Source organism: Protomyctophum parallelum, assembly GCF_964188405.1.
Source record: "Protomyctophum parallelum genome assembly, chromosome: 11".
NCBI lineage: Eukaryota > Metazoa > Chordata > Actinopteri > Myctophiformes > Myctophidae > Protomyctophum > Protomyctophum parallelum.
The window spans coordinates 22,110,717-22,130,326 of NC_139707.1; the positions used below are offsets into that span (position 1 = coordinate 22,110,717).

At 41.0% G+C, this 19,610-nt stretch overlaps 1 protein-coding gene across 1 annotated transcript in view; it reads right to left on the reverse strand.

Annotated features, from left to right (window-relative positions):
• The window catches only part of kcnh7 (potassium voltage-gated channel subfamily H member 7), a gene marked incomplete at its 3' end in the record, with an annotated part of 54,719 nt that overhangs the window by 18,817 nt on the left and 16,292 nt on the right, over nucleotides 1-19,610 (reverse strand). Inside the window, exons 3-7 of the mRNA XM_083776723.1 lie at nucleotides 14,020-14,175; nucleotides 8,027-8,497; nucleotides 7,331-7,351; nucleotides 6,304-6,512; nucleotides 2,796-3,221 (exon numbers count right to left, since the gene is read on the reverse strand). Of these exons, the coding sequence (XP_083632849.1) occupies nucleotides 2,796-3,221; nucleotides 6,304-6,512; nucleotides 7,331-7,351; nucleotides 8,027-8,497; nucleotides 14,020-14,175 (1,283 nt within the window). The remainder of the gene's footprint in view (nucleotides 1-2,795; nucleotides 3,222-6,303; nucleotides 6,513-7,330; nucleotides 7,352-8,026; nucleotides 8,498-14,019; nucleotides 14,176-19,610) is intronic.

The window sequence follows — 19,610 nt, forward strand, 5'->3', positions numbered from 1 at the left end:
ACTGAATGAATCCCAGGGAGTTCACTGCTTGTTCTGTCTCAGAGAATGGCTTCAGCAGAACCTACCAGTGTCCCCCTTAATGACATCATTTGTTTACCTGACAATTATAGTAGGGAATGGCTTTGGAATGTGGCATTGAGAAACAAGCAAAGAAAAGCCCCTCTGAAAATATGTTTTAGAAATCTTGTTTCCAGTGTTCTCTTTTCATTTAAATAAAGCCATTTTTCTATTAAGATTAAAACATTAATTTGAGCGCTGTTTAAACTTTATTTATCTTAAAGTATTGAAATACTGCATCTCTGGTTCACGATACTGTCACACGTGGTAAAATATTCAAATTGTACAGAAGCACACACATGTGATTCTATTTCACTATCATAAAGATATTTGTACACTTTCCATGATTGACGAGATTATGCAACATTCAAATTCCTTGTTAAAATGGACATTATTTTTTTAGTTCTAGTTTGATATTCTTAGAATTTGTGTGCATGGACCATAGATTTCATGCATAGAGGATGATGACTTGCTAGATGACCAGGCTCCAGTGAGGCATGCTCTTTATGTGAAACTATGAGTTAATGGAATGAGACATCTAGTGGATTTTTTCTCTCTCCCTAGAATTTATATTTAGCACATGGCTCCAGATCTGTGCTGTATATGTCATCTGCAAACTCAACAAAATCTAAATGTACATGTAGGCTACTATCCAGTCTACAAGCCTAAACACCCCATGTACCTGCTGTCTCTAGTTTGAGCATGCCATTTTCAAGAAATTTATGTTTTAATTTAGATTGGATATTTTAGCTATTTGTCATACGATGAAGTATACAATATAGATGACTCTTTATGGGGTGCATGTGAGAACAAAACACTCAATGTCTTTCCCACTGTATATCCATAGCATAGTAGTATATATATAGTTTATATGTATAGTCTCATAATATAGATATTCCACTGTTACTTTCTTAGCTTACGCATGTTTTATGATAAATGCTTTTGTGATGTATTCCCATGCTTTTGTTCTTGATTATTGTAAGTCGCTCTGGATTAAGAGCGTCTGCTAAATGCCTAAATTGTAAATTGTATCCACTGAGATTGTGCATTAATGCATTCCAACACAACCTTCAAGTCTTTGCTGCTTTGAAAGCAACTAGACAATGATTGAAATATAAGACAATGATTAAAATATATTGCTTACTCTAATCAAAAGCTCTTGTAGGGTAAAGCCTCATTATCACACCTGTGACTCAAATGAGCCTTGAGAATACCATTGCCATTAATTGGCTCGGTTGCTTTTACTTCCTATAACAGAACGCAACTAAGAGGGGACCTGTCTGGTCAACCCAGAAATTATTATGTGAGCAGGAAAACCTTGATTTTCAGATACTGTACACCACCTGTATCAGCATATGTTGTCCTGGTTTTTTAAAAAATATGTCATTTTGTACTAAAGAAAAGTGTATAGTATAATTGAGGTATACCTTCAAGTGTAATTCAGCCAAGATTTAGTAAGGAAAGGGAAATTACTTTTTTTCTCCTATTTTTGCGGTCACTGCACTGACTCGGAAACGAAAAAAGATTATTATGAATTATAAGCTTTTTTGGTGTAATGGAGCGCCTATAAAGCATGATAAAGAACCAGAGTGGATCCAGTGCCCGCAGGCACATACTTTATACTGAACAAACAAGCCAACGAGCCTGACGGCCAGCCAGTACCAATGGCCATCTCACATCTGCATGTGCTATAAGCTGCACGCACAGTCCCTTTCACTTGCTCCTCACATAAATGCATCATTGATTGCCATTTGGTAAGCCATTAATCCGCGTAAATGGATTCTAGAATGACGACCATTCAGAAAAAAAGAGAGAGAAAAAAAATCATACAGGAAACGCAACATTATGCAATTTAAAGTAATCCTTTCAGAGACAGAAAGACTCAGGCTTTAAGCAGTGGCCCAGGTGTACAAGTCTGGGCTTAGCAGACATAGGTTATACTTAGTTGTGCGCCGTTGTTGCATAACGAAAGTAGCAGATCTAAACTCTCAACATGTATTTTTGGTAAATGACAACAGTGTGCAATTATATATCGGGTATAGGGCTGTCACGATTACAAATTTAAGTCGACGATTAATTATCACACAAATAATTGCGATTAAGGATTTAATTGTCTTTGGCATTGACATTGTAACGTTACAATTTGTATTTGCCTTTTAGTCTTCGTAATCACATTGCACAGGACAGATATGACAAATAACTTAAATATACAAAGAAATCATTAACACATTCATCATTTTAATACTTTTTTCTTTACAAATAATTTACAAAATGTGTTGTGTAAGGTTGTAGATCTATTTCTGCTATTTTTGATTTTTTTGTTTAAATGTATGACATTTTTTAACGATTATGCAAAAAATGATTGCGATTATCTAAAATAATTGTGATTAGGCGATTATTTAACCCATTCTGAACGGGAACCCATTTTGGTGTTAGCATCATGTCGTGCTTTAGCTGTTGAAAAATAGCAGATCTACAAGCTTGTAGGTCTGCTATTTTTTTTTTAATCGAAGAACGACTGACATTTTTAGAATCTGATCTCGGGTCAGAATGGGTTAATCAGACCCAGTGTGTGTCCAGTGGAAAACCTCGTATGAATCTGATCTCAGGTCAGAATGGGTTAAGTGTGACAGGCCTAATCAGGTACGGTATAGGCATGGCATGAGTGGTATGCATCAAATATCCCTGGGAGAGGGAAGAAAAACAAAAAAACAAGACGGGTTGGAGATAAACAATACCTCATCTGATCCAGAGCCAAAGATGAGGAGGTCGAAAGGGATGGCCGCCACCATGTCTATAAGGAACCAGCCTTTGAAATAGTGAATTGCTATCTTCGCTGGGAGACTGACCACCTCCTCGTTCTGGTTGACGTAGGTGGTCCTGAAGTTTATGAGGATATCGATGATGAACATGATGTCCACCATTAGGTCCACCACATTCAGTGGGCTGCATGAGTATCCGCATTCGCGCCGCTTCTGCTCCTCGCGGTCGTTGAGGAGGAAGGCCGCAGAGTATGGCGTGAGGATGGCTGTGTAGATGACCAGCAGGAGAATCAGCCAGTCCCACACGGCTTTGAATGGGCTGTAGTGGAGGATGGTGAACTTGTCAATACCGGGCGCCTGGAGTTTATACTCCGGTAGGACATCAGCCCCAAGCGACAGCACCTGGAGAACAGCACAGCACGTCATTCACAAACTGCACCACAATGCATCGCATTAAACTGAGCTAATGCCCACAGATTATGTCAGTGTTTCACTGCAATTAATCTTCAGACAGTCCCAAGGAGCCATTGACAATGCTTATTACCTTGATGAGATTTATTACCAGTTACTTAATTTAATTGATTCTGTATGAGAAGTTTGATCAGAGACGGCTTCAATTTAACTCTGAGCTGAGCTGCAGGTTATTGCTGAAGCCCTCTCCAGGTTATGTAGTTGGTTCAAGGAGCTGACTGTGGAGCTGACTTCCCAAACCTGAGTGTCAGGCATGCCTGCAGGGCAGTGGCCCGGTCCAGAGCCCGGCCCTTTTTGGGGCGGTTCTGGACAACCGTGGGTCCGACCGACTCGACACAGGGCACTGCACTCCCTGTGGTGATGTGGAACGCATGTGTCGAATTTGAATTTGGTGGGGCGAACGGTTCTCGAGGTACGTGGATTACAACAGTACATGCACACACACAGACAGAGGTTTTAGCGTTGTCCCTGCAGTGTGATATGTCTTGTTGCATGTTGACCCTAGTGATTCAACACATGGAATTCAATGGCCCAAACCACACCAAAGGGTCGAGACGGTTTTAGCGTTAACTCCTTGCAACCGTTTGGACCCAAGGAGTTGCATGGTGACCCTTTGGTGTGGTTATAGGGATTTATGGAGTTCTGTGTCAGGCCATGGGCAGTGGCCCTGTCCAGAGCCCGGCAGAGGCCTTTTTGGGGCGGTTCTGGATAACCGTGGGTCTGACCAACTCGACATCGGCCACTGCACCCCCTGCGGTAGTGTGGAATGCACGTGTTGAATTTGGGGCGAACGGTTCTCGAGTTACGTGAATTACACACAGACAGATTTTTTTGGGGTACTCAGAAAAGCGCTATATAAGTTTGAGATATTATTATTATTATAGATAGATATCATTTAATCATTTTAACATAACATTTATTAGGCTTTGGAATTCAATCAAAAATACGTTTCTACGCCTTCATTTTGAATTATTGGTAACTTATTATTCCCAGGAAGTTGAAGCATTGGTATTTTTTGGTTTAATAACTCATGATATGGACTGAGAATAAAGAAATAGCACAGCGGGGGCCGGGGTGAAGAGGGCAGAGGGTATTTATTTTGTGTTATTTCAGCATTCCTGTGGACCTGCACTATATGAATTATAGATGCCATCATGCTAGCAGTCAAGTAGTAGATGCAACTCACGTCTCAGCGGTGTCTCCGATCTACCGACAGCCAGTGGGGAGGCAGTGCATTTAATTATGATGATGGTGGGTCTTCATTTATGAATGAGAGCTTTATCTTTCACTTGCATTGCTAATGTCAAGATGACACGTCGCGCTGAAAGATTGTTTGAGTATAAGCTTTCCCACAGGCTGCTTCGTAGCACTTGTTTTGTTGCTGACATCGCCTAGATGGGGTACTGACTCCACTGTTTCACTGTTGAGATGAGACCCACTCACGAGGCGTGTTGGACTGACGGCCATATATGGTGGTGTGACGTATCACAAGGCATGATGTCACGAGGCGTAATGGACTGACAACCATATATGGAGGTGCGTGATGTCACCAGGCGTAATGGACTGACAACCCTATATGGAGGTGCGTGATGTCACCAGACGTAATTTGACTGACAACCATATATGGAGGTGCGTGATGTCACAAGGCGTAATGGACTGACAACCATATATGGAGGTGCGTGATGTCACCAGACGTAATGGACTGACAACCATATATGGAGGTGCGTGATGTCACAAGGCGTAATGGACTGACAACCATATATGGAGGTGCGTGATGTCACAAGGCGTAATGGACTGACAACCATATATGGAGGTGCGTGATGTCACAAGGCGTAATGGACTGACAACCATATATGGAGGTGCGTGATGTCACAAGGCGTAATGGACTGACAACCATATATGGAGGTGCGTGATGTCACCAGACGTAATGGACTGACAACCATATATGGAGGTGCGTGATGTCACAAGGCGTAATGGACTGACAACCATATATGGAGGTGCGTGATGTCACAAGGCGTAATGGACTGACAACCATATATGGAGGTGCGTGATGTCACCAGGCGTAATGGACTGACAACCATATATGGAGGTGCGTGATGTCACAAGGCGTAATGGACTGACAACCATATATGGAGGTGCGTGATGTCACAAGGCGTAATGGACTGACAACCATATATGGAGGTGCGTGATGTCACCAGACGTAATGGACTGACAAGAATATATGGAGGTGCGTGATGTCACCAGACGTAATGGACTGACAACCATATATGGAGGTGTGACGGACGGACAGCCAGGTTTTGCAGGTTTTCATAGTAATCTTCGTAATCTAATAACAACCGATACACACCACACATAGACATGAAACGTTCTATTTACCACAACAACCTTGTTTCTATTCAGTCGCATCATCATCGCGAAAACTCCCACTAGGTTTGGGCAGCTGAATGTCAGATCCCTAAATAATAAATCCTTCACGTATTGTGATTTTTGATTAAATGATTAAATTTGATTAAATTATTTTTTTATCTTGGTCTTAGTTAAACAGCTCAGACACCGTACTCCTAGTTCAGACCACCCCTCCAAATTATTATTTTTTCCATCAACCTCATTCGTCAAGAGATTTATTCTTTCTGACGTTTCAAGGACTGGGCAATCTGTATTTTAATATTTTCCATTTTGGAAAATGTCCAATGCACACACTGAGGAACTTAAGGACACACTTAGGACTTGCCTGAAATGTCCGTGTGGCAATACATTGTTATTTTCAAGCACTGTCCTTTCCTCTTAATCACAATTTACTCTATTGTGCTGAATATAATACTACGTTTTATCCAGTGGAAATATCTTAAAAATCTGGGTCGTATTATAATTGGGGACTAGATTATTTGACATTCAATGTTCTTTTTCCACAAATGAGTCTTGAAAAATGAGTCTTGAAAAACACAGCCACACAGGAGGGTGCACTCCAGAACAGATGCTGCAATATCAGTTAAATGGGAGGGCATTGGCATACCTGCGTAACCTTCTCTGTGACGTTGTGAGTTCTGTCTTTAACCTTTGGCGCGATGATGGTTTTCTCTGACGTCGGCGGAGAATGGCTCTTTTTCTCTGCCTCTGAGAAGTTGAGCGCGATCAGAGGGATCTTATGGATGGTGCTGTATCTGTTGATGTGTGAGTCAGAGGTAGAGCCAAGTAAACTGGACTTCAGGTGATTAAAAGGGCCTGGTGAAGAAGAAAATATCAGTCACTGGCAGGATCAATGCACCTTCAGTAAGTAAGAACAGTAATGACTGATTTGTACTAGGTTATGCATTACAGTCAGAAATACTGTAGCAGATATACAAGCTCACATCCATTTGCAGTACTTCATTCTGTTATTGATCATGCACGGTACAGGTGCAGCCAAAGCTGTATTACTACAGTACTAAATATTATATAAATACTTTAATGAAGTATACAAAGCAAATTAGTGAGTATGGATTATGATATAAGAGTATACAATCATAAAAAAATATTATGTGATAAACTTCATCATGTTATCTAATTTCATTATAAAGAATCCTAGAAACTTTATTCTGCAGTAGGCCTCCATAAAAAGAACAGAACAGCATAACATAAACCGGCATATGCTTAAAAGCAATATGCCCATCCCTCATGCGCTACAACAATGATGACGGTGTTTATTGCATTATTCATTCAAATGCATTCTGTTTCTATTCATTGAAACGCATTCCGTTTCTTTCGGAATTCTTTCAAATAGAAACATTTCATTCATGCAGGAAAGCAATATTGATGAACACAAGCAATAAGCTTTCATTTAGGGATGTTATTGTCCTCACACTCATCTTTTCTGAACACGACAAATCCACCTATGTAAAGTACATAGGTCATTGACACAGTATTTTAGGTGCAGCCTCAGTTATCCTACTCTGCCAAAAGTAGATCTCTGGTGAGCATTTTGTGCGGATTGCCCTGCTTGAAAGACATGCTTCAAAGCAGTTGCTGAGCACTGAAACCACTGACGGAGAACGCATGGTTACCTCTGATATGACGACCATTGTCTAACAGCAGCATTTTGTGGCCAGAGCAAAAAAAAAGACAAAAATGAAACACTGCGTGCAGAGCCTGTAGATTGCCTCAACAACATGAGCCCTAGCATCCCTAATGTGAGCAGATGATGATCTACAAGCTGTGATACCTTGTGGGCTTGTTGATTTTCTTTAATTAAGCTAAAGCCCCTCTAGGTGAGAAGGCCTTGATTCTACAAATGCTGAGTTAACAGCTAAAGCAACCAATTCATCTACGTTTCCCCTGCGGTTCGGGCGGCGAGGCGTGTCGTCAGGGGCAAAGGCTTGCTAATGTGTTAAGGGAGACAGTAAGGGTCATGTCACTGCATAACAAAACAATGCGCAGGTAGAAGTAACGGCTGAGTAGAGCAGTGAGGGTGGCGATCGTGGTTGTAAGGGGGAGGCCCTTTTTAGTAAGTTCTTGAAGAATGAGGTCCAAAAAAGGACCAAAGTACCAACTATAGACCCCAGGGGGATCCAGTCAAAAGGGTTTAAGTGGTTAAATGTGCAATACATCAGCAATCATAGAGACAGTACAGTACATTACACAGAAATGCTTTGGCATTGCAAAATGTAAAGAGTAAAGTTCAATAAACATACAGTACATACTTTCTGTTAAGATCATTAGGACACTAACACCCATACCATTTTGTACACTCTCAGCCGTACCTTCACTTGCATGGCGGTCCCTGAACATGCTCTTGGAGTTGAAGCTGCTCTCCATGTCGTGCACGGAGGAGGCTCGCCTCATGCTGCAGATGCTGCCTCTGGGGAAGGCGTCGGACAGGGAGTTGGTGGAGGCCGGGTGCTGCTCCGTCTGGTACAGCTTATCCCACTGGTGCCCGGGGGACAAGCGGTCCTCCGGTTCTGGGCAAACGCTGGCCTGGGAAGAGTGCCGGCTGGAGCCGATGAGGGCGCGTGTGTCGTTTGCATCGGTGGGAGTAGGGGTGGGGGTCGGACTGCAGCCGCAGCCGCCCTTGGTGGGCGAGGGGAAGCTCCGCAGGGGAACGGAGTCCTCGTTGTCGTTGTCTTTGGGCGAGTCCACCATCACGGCGTCTGGGTCCTCTTGTGGAAGCGACTGCTTGCTGGTACCCATGAGGCTCAGCGCGGCCTGGCGGAAGCGGAAGAATCTGCTCCTCCCTGAACCATTGAAAACATTATTGTCATTAGTCACCATGCTGTGCTGTATAGACCGACAGACAGATAGTAATTTATTTGATTGATTGATTGATTGAATACTTTATTAGTCATAAACGTAAACAGCACATGGTATAGTAAGACATTAAGGCTAACATGATAACTTCCGTGCAGGCTGTGGGTGTCACTCACGTTGGAGAAGTATTGAGACCGGTATGAAGGTATGAGCCGGTGAGGGTATTGAGGTCACTGTCATCTTAAATGTCATCTTAAATACCAATCCCATTAATATTTGCTTAACCCCGTCTTCTACCCTGACTACCCAAACTACTGTAGCAAAGTGTGTTGGATTTAGGTGGATCATGGGCTTAAGGCCGAGAAGTAGTAGTACTGTATCAGTTACTTTTAGGAGGTCAGACGCTTAGTTTTTGGTAACATTGAAATGTTGAAGAACAAAGGGGTGCAACCATAATCAAAATGATATTGTTAACTAAAGAGCCTTTAGCCTGCCCTGTTCTTTGATTGACAGACATTAATGAAAAGGTCATCGCTATCCAGCTGGTGGAAGGGCCTTACTCTCATCTGCCTGATTATCATGAGAAATTCTATTATTGGATTTCCTCATACTATACATGCTTGTGATCAAATAGAGCGAGAAGAATCGAGCACCTCTGGTCGGTGGAATGAAAGTGTCACAAATCATCTTCACTTGAGAAGTATAGTAATATTGAACCCCAGTGCATTTGATTGAAATGAGGGTCAAGCGGACATTGTACGTAGTGTTCATGAATTGATTTTCATTTTCAAGATCGATGCATATACTTTGCTAAGTGTGTGACAGGGTGCCTATGATGACATTCTATCTTGACAGCGGATAATGGTGGCTATTTATTCCCTCCATTGAATTTGGACAGGAGCCTTATTTGTGCTCACAGTTACATCTCCAGACTAGACATTTGTTTATGTGAATGGCCCCTTGGGACAACACGATAGTTTTGGCTCATTAACAATAGAAAGCGAGTGAAACTGAGCCCAGACTCACTCATAAATACGAGTCAGCCATCCTTCTGCACCCTCCTTACATCATGTCATTGCCATCTGTTTCCATTCCCCTGGCCATGTGTGCTGATGTTACAACAACAACCACCATATAGGTTCGGCACATCCTTCAATATATCACAGCCATCACTCTCAGCAGGACTCCTGGACAGGCACATAATTATATCCTGGACTGGCAGGTCCTAGGTGTCCACTCTGCAGAGAGACATACAGAAGTTCTATACTGTCTGTACATGTATATGTCTTTGGTTCTCAGCTTGCCTGTACAGTATTGAAGAGATATTTTACTGTGGGAAGTTCTGGCTCCTACTGTATATCGAATCCATATTCCAGACCAGTATATATATATTTTACAGACCTACCAGAGGGCCAGAAGATAGATCATCCCGTACGTGTGGAAAAGGAAGCGATTATTAATGCAATGGATCAGCCGGATAAAACTTCTCATCTATAATGAGATGCAAAATCACACCTTACCTGAATTTCAAATATGCACAATACAGACATTCTTAGAAAACACAAGCTTAGAAGCTCCTGGGATCATACTGTCAACCATTTGATGCTAAGGATTTAATATCCTCAAAGTCTTTGACAGTACAGTATAACCCCATGAGCTTCTAAGCCTATGTTTTTCTTTACTGAAGTTCTACAGTACAGTAAATTGCCAAGTTGAGACTAAACAATAGCCAGAATGTTTTTCAGTGCACAGAAAGTGAATCTTTCTATATATACACTCAAGGTACTGTAGTTAATGCATGCAGGTATTCTGCACTAGGTGTGCTGAATATTTCAGTGCTGAAGAGTTTAACTTTTAGTGCTAAGAAAAGAGCTGACCATAGATTTTAAAACATTTTCAGAACAACCATAGTTTTCTATATTTGCTCTGCAGCTGTGCCATGTTTCTGGGGGGAAAAAAAGAAAAGCTGCTGGGCCATGCCTGATTCATACCATTAAGCCCTCCGGGGGTCATTGACTCTAAACACATTCATTTTCCATCCCATGCAGCAGCTATTAATCCGTTGGAATAACTCTGTATGAAATTGGAATTAAATGGTTCAAAGAGAGGAAACATAATGAGAAGGAAGCCGTTTGGCTACACACTGTTAATATAGCTGACAACAGAAGCCATAAATTAAAGTAATTGATTGTAATGTCCCGACCCATGCCTGACTATGATACACGTTCAATTCAGTATAAATAAACTAGCAAGGAGATCCTGGTACAGAACAGTACATCTCCCTGCCTGGTCATTTTTAACTGTTACCATCTGTTTTGGTCCTCGTGGCATGTTAAAATTGCTGAATGCTGTGTTCTGTTCTGGGCGCTACTGCTGGCTGAGAGAAAGAGGGATTATTCTCTCCAGACTCCCTCTATTGTGCTAGTTGCTATGATACCTGTGTAGGCTTATGCCCTACTGTCAGCATGGGATTATAATTAGTCTCCCATTGCCCCCAAAAATCACATTGCAATGGAATCACATTGTACATGCAGCCAGTGCAGAGGAGGAACTACACATTTGTACCCCATGTCATTATTGTTGTCCATGCATGAGCTATATGTGTCTCACGTGTAAAACACGATGATATGGTCATGTTCTACAGAATCTACAGTATGACTGTATGAGTGACGCGTGCATGAGGTCACGTGTTTGTTTCTCTGTCACATCATGTGTGTATCTGCTTCACCCACAGGTCCCATCTCTGAGACATGGACCAAAGCAAAACAGCTTATAATGTGGCAACAAACACGCGGCTACATTTGCGGTGCATGTATGATACTCTCACAAATGTGAAGTAACTTTTATTTTTTTGAAAATGCGAATGCACCCTTTACTCTGTTTCTCAGAGACCAAGACCAGGGAGGCATTGAACCCACATTTCAATATTGTTACTCTGGTACCCGGCTGGCTTGGGACCAGTAACACATGCACATATGTATGTGTGCACGCACGCACGCACGCACGCACGCACGCACGCACGCACGCACGCACGCACGCACGCACGCACGCACGCACGCACGCACGCACGCACGCACGCACACACACACACACAGTGCAATATAAACAAAGCCCCCGGCTCCTTGAGTGCCGTGGAGGAATTCATGCTGAGTGGAGTGGAAAGCTGTGCTTTGCTCTGTACTTCCACTCCAGAACAGAGCAGGGATGTGTCATTGACATTTATAATATCGCACATCCTGACTCGCACTGGGAGTAAGCTCACACAAATAAAGGATGCTATAAAAGGAACAGCATGATGGTGACCCAGTGTTCATTCTGTTATTTTGAATAGAAAGAATGTCAGGTAATAAATAGCAGATACGATATATCCCAATTAGGCACACAGATAGTTTTTCTGTTGTTTACACAGGACAGTGATTACATACAGTAGGAAGGTTAGACCAGGCAGCAGGCGAGGAGATAAAGCACAGGTCCTGAGGTGCCAAACGACATACTTATGTGGTTGGTGCGGCCAGCATCCGATGTGCTGGCATGGGGGTGCACACACACACACTGTATACAACATGCCTCTGCTTTTGATACCACCACCCATTCTTTCTTTTTTTTTATAGCCGGTGGAGATATGTTTAGTCTCTTCTGGTTTGTCTGATGTGCTATTATTTATGTTTGATAGTATCACAATTGAACAATTTGTTTCTCAATTTCTTTATTTTGGAATTTTCTAAATATATTTACATAGATTAGATTTACATCACATTAGATTGTAGATTAGATAGATTTTCACTATTTGTCACTATTTGTATTTATTTATTTATATATATATGTTTTAATCAAACCTTGGGTACAATATCTCAGTGTTTCAGTCACCAGGGATTTGTTTTAATACTATACTAGCCATGTATTTATTTATTTATTTATTACAATGCTCATTAATCAACATGTCAGTTTTCACATCCATGTAAATGAGCCAGAGTTAGCCATAAGCTAATTTACATCTGTAGTCCCTGAGCATGGGCTCTTAAAAATGATAGTAAAACTATACAAAAACACATACAATACAATACAATTCAAGCCATACTGTATGCTCACCACACCACAATCTGGCCTGTGTGGAAATCACACCTGGTTCATTAGAGGGATTAGATCTGAATCTCTTGCGCTTTCTTAATTAGCTATCTCCACCAGATGTAGACGAGAATGTGCTTGAAAAAAGCTGCCAACCACTTATGTAATTGCCCTTATTTTGAGGAGGTGGTTCTCTTTAAGAAGCGTTTGCCATTTCCATTAGCTACATCTCACACCCTACCAAAAAAAAAACATGCACAAGGAACTAAGATGAATCTAATCTATATACACAACAACAGATGCAAGCTTGAGGCTGTCATTTCCCTGGGGATGGAGGCTCTACCCCAGATAATTATTCTCCTTGCCTTTATTACGCATGTTAAGCATCTTTGAGTACTTAAAAAATACTCTAAATTAGGGTCTATGCTGCCTCTTACACCCAACTGGAAATTGGCCAGTGGGTGATGCCAAAATCAGTTGGGTTCATCCTGACTTGACTGAGATATCTTGTGTAAAAAGTTGATAATTTGGCCTGAGGGTCATGGGGTCACTTCTTGTTCATCTTCTAGTGTGCATGGATGCAGTCAGAAAGTTTCATGTCAATCTTTGCATTATATTGTGAGCTATCTTGTGGGCAAGTTAAACGTTTGGCCTAAGATTGGCATTAAACGGAAGGCCATGGGGTCACCAATCAGTTGGGTGCATGATGCATCCTTGCCAAGCACATTAGTTTCATGTCTAATAATCTAATAATCTAGCCATTATTATTTTTAGATAACTTGTGTGAAACTGGAAAATTTGGCGTAATAGTGGTGGCGCTAGAAGAAATGCAATGAGGCCACTAAAATCAGTTGGGGCTCTGGTTTTCCTGAATGTGCAGAAAATACAGCCATTAGTTTCCGAAACATATTTATTTGGAACAATGTCCGAATGTCCGAATTTCATTGTTATAGGCTGGTAAAAATGAAATACATTTGGAAGTCAGTCATAGCGAATCAGAATGGAATATGAAATATCGAACAGATACATCTTGATCACATCCAGTGATAATGTGTACCGATTTGTGTGAGTTTTTAACTAAATCTGTAGAAGTTGTAGTAAAGAATTGAAGCAGCCTGTTATAGTGCCACCATGAGTCTGATTCGAAAATTGTGGAGGAGTGTGTATGTGCAAGGTTTCTTTGCCGATCGGTCCAGAACATTAGCTGTTCACAGACGGATACACAGACACACACGGACGGCCAAAACATTATCACTGGCATTTGGCCATCTGGCCTTTGGTTATCCGGCATGGCAGAGATAATACAAATAAAATAAAATGCAATAAATGGAGTCAGTGTAATGAGGAATGAATGATGTAATTGTAAGGTAACACCAACAATACATTCAAAAAATGAAAACAAACAGACATATCGATATTAAATGTATACAGGTCCTGCACTCACTTTGGTCAGACTTTGTAGGGGAGGTGTGGTTGATCTTCTCTGTGGAGTCGTCGCTTCCTTCGTCAAGGACGTAATCAAAGTTTAAGATGAACATCATTACTATGCCCTCCTCATTCTTTACTGGGATGACGTGAATGGTGCACTGGAAGTCTGAGCCTGAAACAGAAACAAGGGTATTACTTTATTATTATGGTCAGGTCTATAATGTGTGTTATAACCACATTTATAACAAGGCATTATAATACACTATAAGGCATTATAACACTTGCTATAAATCTCCTTCTTATATATCTAATAATTCTAGAGATGTGGGCTGTGTTTTGCGTGTCTTAAGTATCAGGTCTTATTACTTAACTTAAGACCTGGAGTCGTGGTCAATGCTCTTTGGCCACTCAGAATACCCAAATGGCATTGATCACGCCTCCAGGTCTTAAGTTAAGTAATAAGACCTGGTACTTAAGACACGCAAAATACAGCCCTTCGTCCTCAAAATGTGTCCTAACATTTACCGATAATTGTTGTTGCCTCACTGAAAGCTGTATGAACCAGCTGGCCTATCTTGGGAAATATTTGGGAAAAATAACCACTTAACATTAAATGAAACAACCAGCCCTATAATCAAGCTAGTTTTTGTTATACTTGGTTTCCAGTTCCACTATATTGAACCATCTATTGAAGATGTAACCGACACTCCCCCCTGACTTGGGATTGCTCCCATATGGATGTGTGGAGGTGAGAAATGAAGTTGATGCGTTTTGTTGGCCAGTGCCTGGAATCTGTGAAGTGGTCACCACTTACTGATAAAAGGCATGTGGCCAGAGGTTAAGCCTAAAAACTAGTGTGTGTGTATGTGTGCGCGCGCTCACGCAAATGCACGTGCGTGTGAGTCTGTACAGTACAGTACAGTGACAGTGTGCGACATACGTGCGTGTATGTACATGTGCATGCACATGTACATACACGCACGTATGTGCGTGCGCACAAGACATGTTTGTCTAAGTGCACAAACGAGTGAAAAACACTGAAATAGCTCACACAGGTTGGGTGGATAGACCTTGCAGGCCAGATAACAGCAAGCTTGTATAGAAGTATCACTGGAACCGAGCTGCCTAGTATGAAGCAATGGAGCTGCAAAGAAATCCATGACGTAAACTTTATCTGGAGTTCATAATATAGCAATATCCGGAGTGCACAGCTAAACTGGTTTAAGGAAGGCCTAGTATGCCTTAAGCCTTAAGGCACAACTGGCCAACAATAAAACGGTCTAATGGCCAGAGACTCCCTTGGAAAGGAAACCTTATCGAGGCATATCAACAGATAATTTCAGATGTACAGTGACATTTCACAATAACTACCAGGGAAAGTAATGGTAGATGCTTGTATCAGCATATTCTAAAGATAAGTGAACTTCACAGTGCTGTTACCTTTTTTTTTTTATTAGGCATTTTTTGTATGACAACATCAGAATATTATCGACAATGATAATGAGTAGTTCTGTTAAATAAAATGAAAGAAATAACAGGCAATATAAATGTTCCACATACAATACATAATAAAAAAGACATATAAATGTGATAAACATGAAAAAACAAAAAACAGTTAAACAATGACAAGTGTGAACAGACAAACAAAACAGACAACAGGACAGACACTCTTGCTCTCAAACTTTCCCAACATGTTGTAAATTAATTAAGTGAATTACAGACAATCTTTATTTAAATGAGAAAAAATAAAATAAAGAAAAAACACTCAGTTCCTTTTTTTTCTTTTTTTTCAAATTTCTATTGTGCTATCTATTGTTTAGGAGGGGTTAGCGTGCACCTATTGAAATATTCAATGAAGGGTTGCCATGTCTGGTAGAATCTATCTTCACTCCCTCTCAATTCAAACTTAATCTTTTCCAATTGTAAGTAGTGCATAACATCTCTCATAAGTGAAGTGTGAGTCGGAACCTGTGCTTGTTTCCAATTCAACAGTATCAGTCTGCGAGCCAGTAGAGTCACATATTTCACCATGTTATATTGGAAAGTAGACAGTTTGACCCCGGTCCCCCTGACTCCCATAACTGCTACAGTGCTGTTACCTTTGAATATAACCAGCTTCGCACTGGAAACCGCCTCATACATTGTCATTTCGCCAATGGGCTTTGACCTTTCTAGATTTATCTAGAAATGTCTACAGCAAGATTGCATGGTGCAAAAGAGAAAAACATTGAGATTTGGTCTGGTATTGCAGATTTGGTTAAGGGCATGGTTTAATCATTATTATTATCATTATTTATTTATTTTTTGTTTCCATTGCACAGTAGTAGGAGTAATGACATTTTGTGGCATCTTTGGTCTCGGGGGGGGGGAGGGGTGGGTGGGATTGTTTGTTTTTGTTTTTGTGTTCTTTGCTTTTGCTGTAATGTGTTGTTTTATGTGTTTTGTTTTCTTTAAGTCATTCATGATGTTAACGTGTCTTATTGTGATTTTTGTCTTAAAATAAAAAACATTTGATAACAAAAAAATAATATAACCCAAAGTCTGGCCGTATTACAGACTACTATCTAATCAAAAGCAAGACTCCATTATTAAAAACAACAGCAATAACCCCTTCTGGGGGTCAATGGAAGTATTTACAGTAGAGAAGGTAAAGAAACAGCTAACAGTCCTAATGATAGTGCACAATCAATTACATAATTTGTCTCCCCGTCTCTCCAGCTCTTTAGTAAACAGAAAATACATTCTCAGGTCGGGAATTTATCCAATCAGGGCAGAGAGAAAACTCATACAGGACACAGGATAAACACGTTCAATTGGAAGCGATGAAGGGCGCTCTGTAGTGCAGTGGTAAAATACTTCCCCCCCACCGCAGGGTCTGGGTTTAAATTGGAACAATATCAAATTTAAGCTGATAAATGATCTGCATATTGTTCTTTCTGCTGATTGGATGAAATTGGTATCCCACCTGAAAACATCTATAGCAATGATTACTCCAGTTTGATCGTGTTTGACTGGTTTCTGTAAAGTGTTTTTCAATGCTTTGTTGCTTTGCTTGCGCCTTGGTGCATGCTATGGTAGCTCGTTTTTTATTAATACAGAAAAGAATGCAGTCTGCCTGCCTGCCTGCCTGCCTGCCTGCCTGCCTGCCTGCCTGTCTGGTTTGCTGCATTCACAGAGGACACATATGACCAGTATTCACAGTAATCTCCTCAGGGCTCACTGACACCCTGCCAGCAGCATTCATTAGCAGTAGGCTTGCTGTCTTCTGACTAAATATAACAATCCCCACTCGGTCTAGCTCAACATGCCAGGATTTTATTTGGGAGATATTTGTGTCAAAACTTGATCTGGACTTTTTATTTATTTATTTTTAACTGCAGAAAATAAAAGGGCAATTTTCAGGAGAATAAAGAATGAACTGGAGCAATTAATACTTTGTGTGGTGGTGTCAAACAGTCAATGTCAGTCAAATACAAAAAGCAGTGATAAAATTGCTATCTACATGTTAACATCAGCTTCCATAAAGGGGAGACATATCTAATTAAGTCAAATTAAAAAAGGTAGGTGGGGGTTCAGATCAAAAACCAGATATACTGGCTAGCTCATATACCATTCCTGGACATTTCAGGCCCACAGTGCTGATTAAATAAGGGTTTTCAATTATTTGACCACTACCATAGGAAGTGTGATATGAAATCTAAATCTAAAAAAACTGAACTGTCCATTTAAATTCAACTACTGTCACGTTCCAGACGTTGTAGACCCATGTCTGGGGGAGGTTTAAAATAGTTATTTTAGTCACTTCTGTTTACCTTTACCTGAAAGGTCAGTTTAGGTGGCTTCCAACGGTCACTGCTGTATAGTGACCATTCATAGATTAGAAGAACATGGGATCCCTCAACAAATGCCATATATGTGCTCTGTACAAGTCAGCTGGCAGCTTTTTCCTTCTACAAAATATCTTGCTGATGATTGATTCAATGATATATATATTTAATATTTAATTATACCAGTAAGACACCTGAGCGACCTCGTGTGCACGCATCCGCCTCGTTGGCGGCAGACTGCTGGGCGAGCGCTGGCGCTTTGGCATGGGGGGTCAGATCAACAATATAATGTATAGCGGGGACATTCTCTTGAGTGTACAGGGTTTGATGAGGGCCCAGGTAAGGCCGGGGCTTAACTTAAACAGGTATAAGTCAAAAGGGAGACATCGAAGAGGAAGGATGGATGGAGAAGGATCAAATTATGAAGAATGTCAGAACAGGTTCTGACATAATCCATATACTGTATGGAGATCTAAGGGTTTGAGGTTTGAGGTCAGATGTAGAGTTGCTGGCCAATATTGATGACATCAGGGATCTCCATATGGGCTTGACTGCGACAGCAGGTCGCAGTTACTATATTCATTACTATATACATCAGGGTATCCACATCTCCATCCCTGATGATGTCACATGATGTCGAAATGCACGATACAATGACTGTGACCTTCAGTTGCAATTATATACTATATTTAATAATTAAATACCCTTTGTTTTGTGTGTTTCAATTTATTTATTTATTTTCCACAGCATCAAATGTTTAAAGGTCATGATTCTGGATGTAAATATTTTTGGACGGCTCTATGGGAAAAATCAATGGGGTCTGGAACGATGGAACCAGAAAATGGCCACCACTGCTATGCCTTTTGTTGACTGGAGTCACCAGATGTCTTTACTTGGCCCTCTCAAAATACTACAAGGTTGTAGATCTGCTATTAGATCTGCTATTCTCTGGGAATGATAGCCCCAGAATAAGGGTTGATGTGGTTAACTGAACTAAGAAATGTGCACGCAAGGGGAATCATTTAAAATGTGCACATGCATTTGTGTTGGTGTGTGATGTCATGAGAGGTTATAACTAGGGATGTCCCGATACTGTATCGGTATCGGGAAAAGTATCGGATCGGCCCTTATTTGTCATATCGGGTCATATCGGTCAACCACTTATTTTCTCTAATAATAATAATAATACCGGTAATAATAAATTAAAAAAATTGTCACTGTACAGTATATTTGCACAGTATACTCTACAGTATGTGAAATTTGTCCTCTGCATTAACCATCCCAACTCTAAGGAGCTAACTAATTTATTAATACAGCACTGCAGTTAGGGGTCTTGCTCAGGGACACATAAACCAGGTGTGGGGCATGAACCGAGGACCTTAGCTACAGCATGGCTGCCCAGTGCCCACCAGTTATATATTGTTGAATAACAACGAGATACAAATGGAAACAGAAGATATACTGATAGAACATAGAAGATGGCAGTAACTGATGTCGTCATTAAAATGCTATGTCTTGCCTTGCACATGTAACTTCCAGGTCAGCTAGCATGACATGACATGTCATCTCTCTGAATCATTGCTTTCACTTGAGGGGAGTAGAAGTGAAAGTGGTCCGTATGCAGAAATTAAAAGTGTGTGTGTGTGTGTGTGGGGGGTGGGGGGGGGTGGGGGGTGGGGGGGGGTGAAAATACAACTTGTAACTTGTCTTTGATTATTAGTACTGTACATGGGACAAACTTTTCACCACATCTCAGGCATGCATGTTTGGTATATCAGTT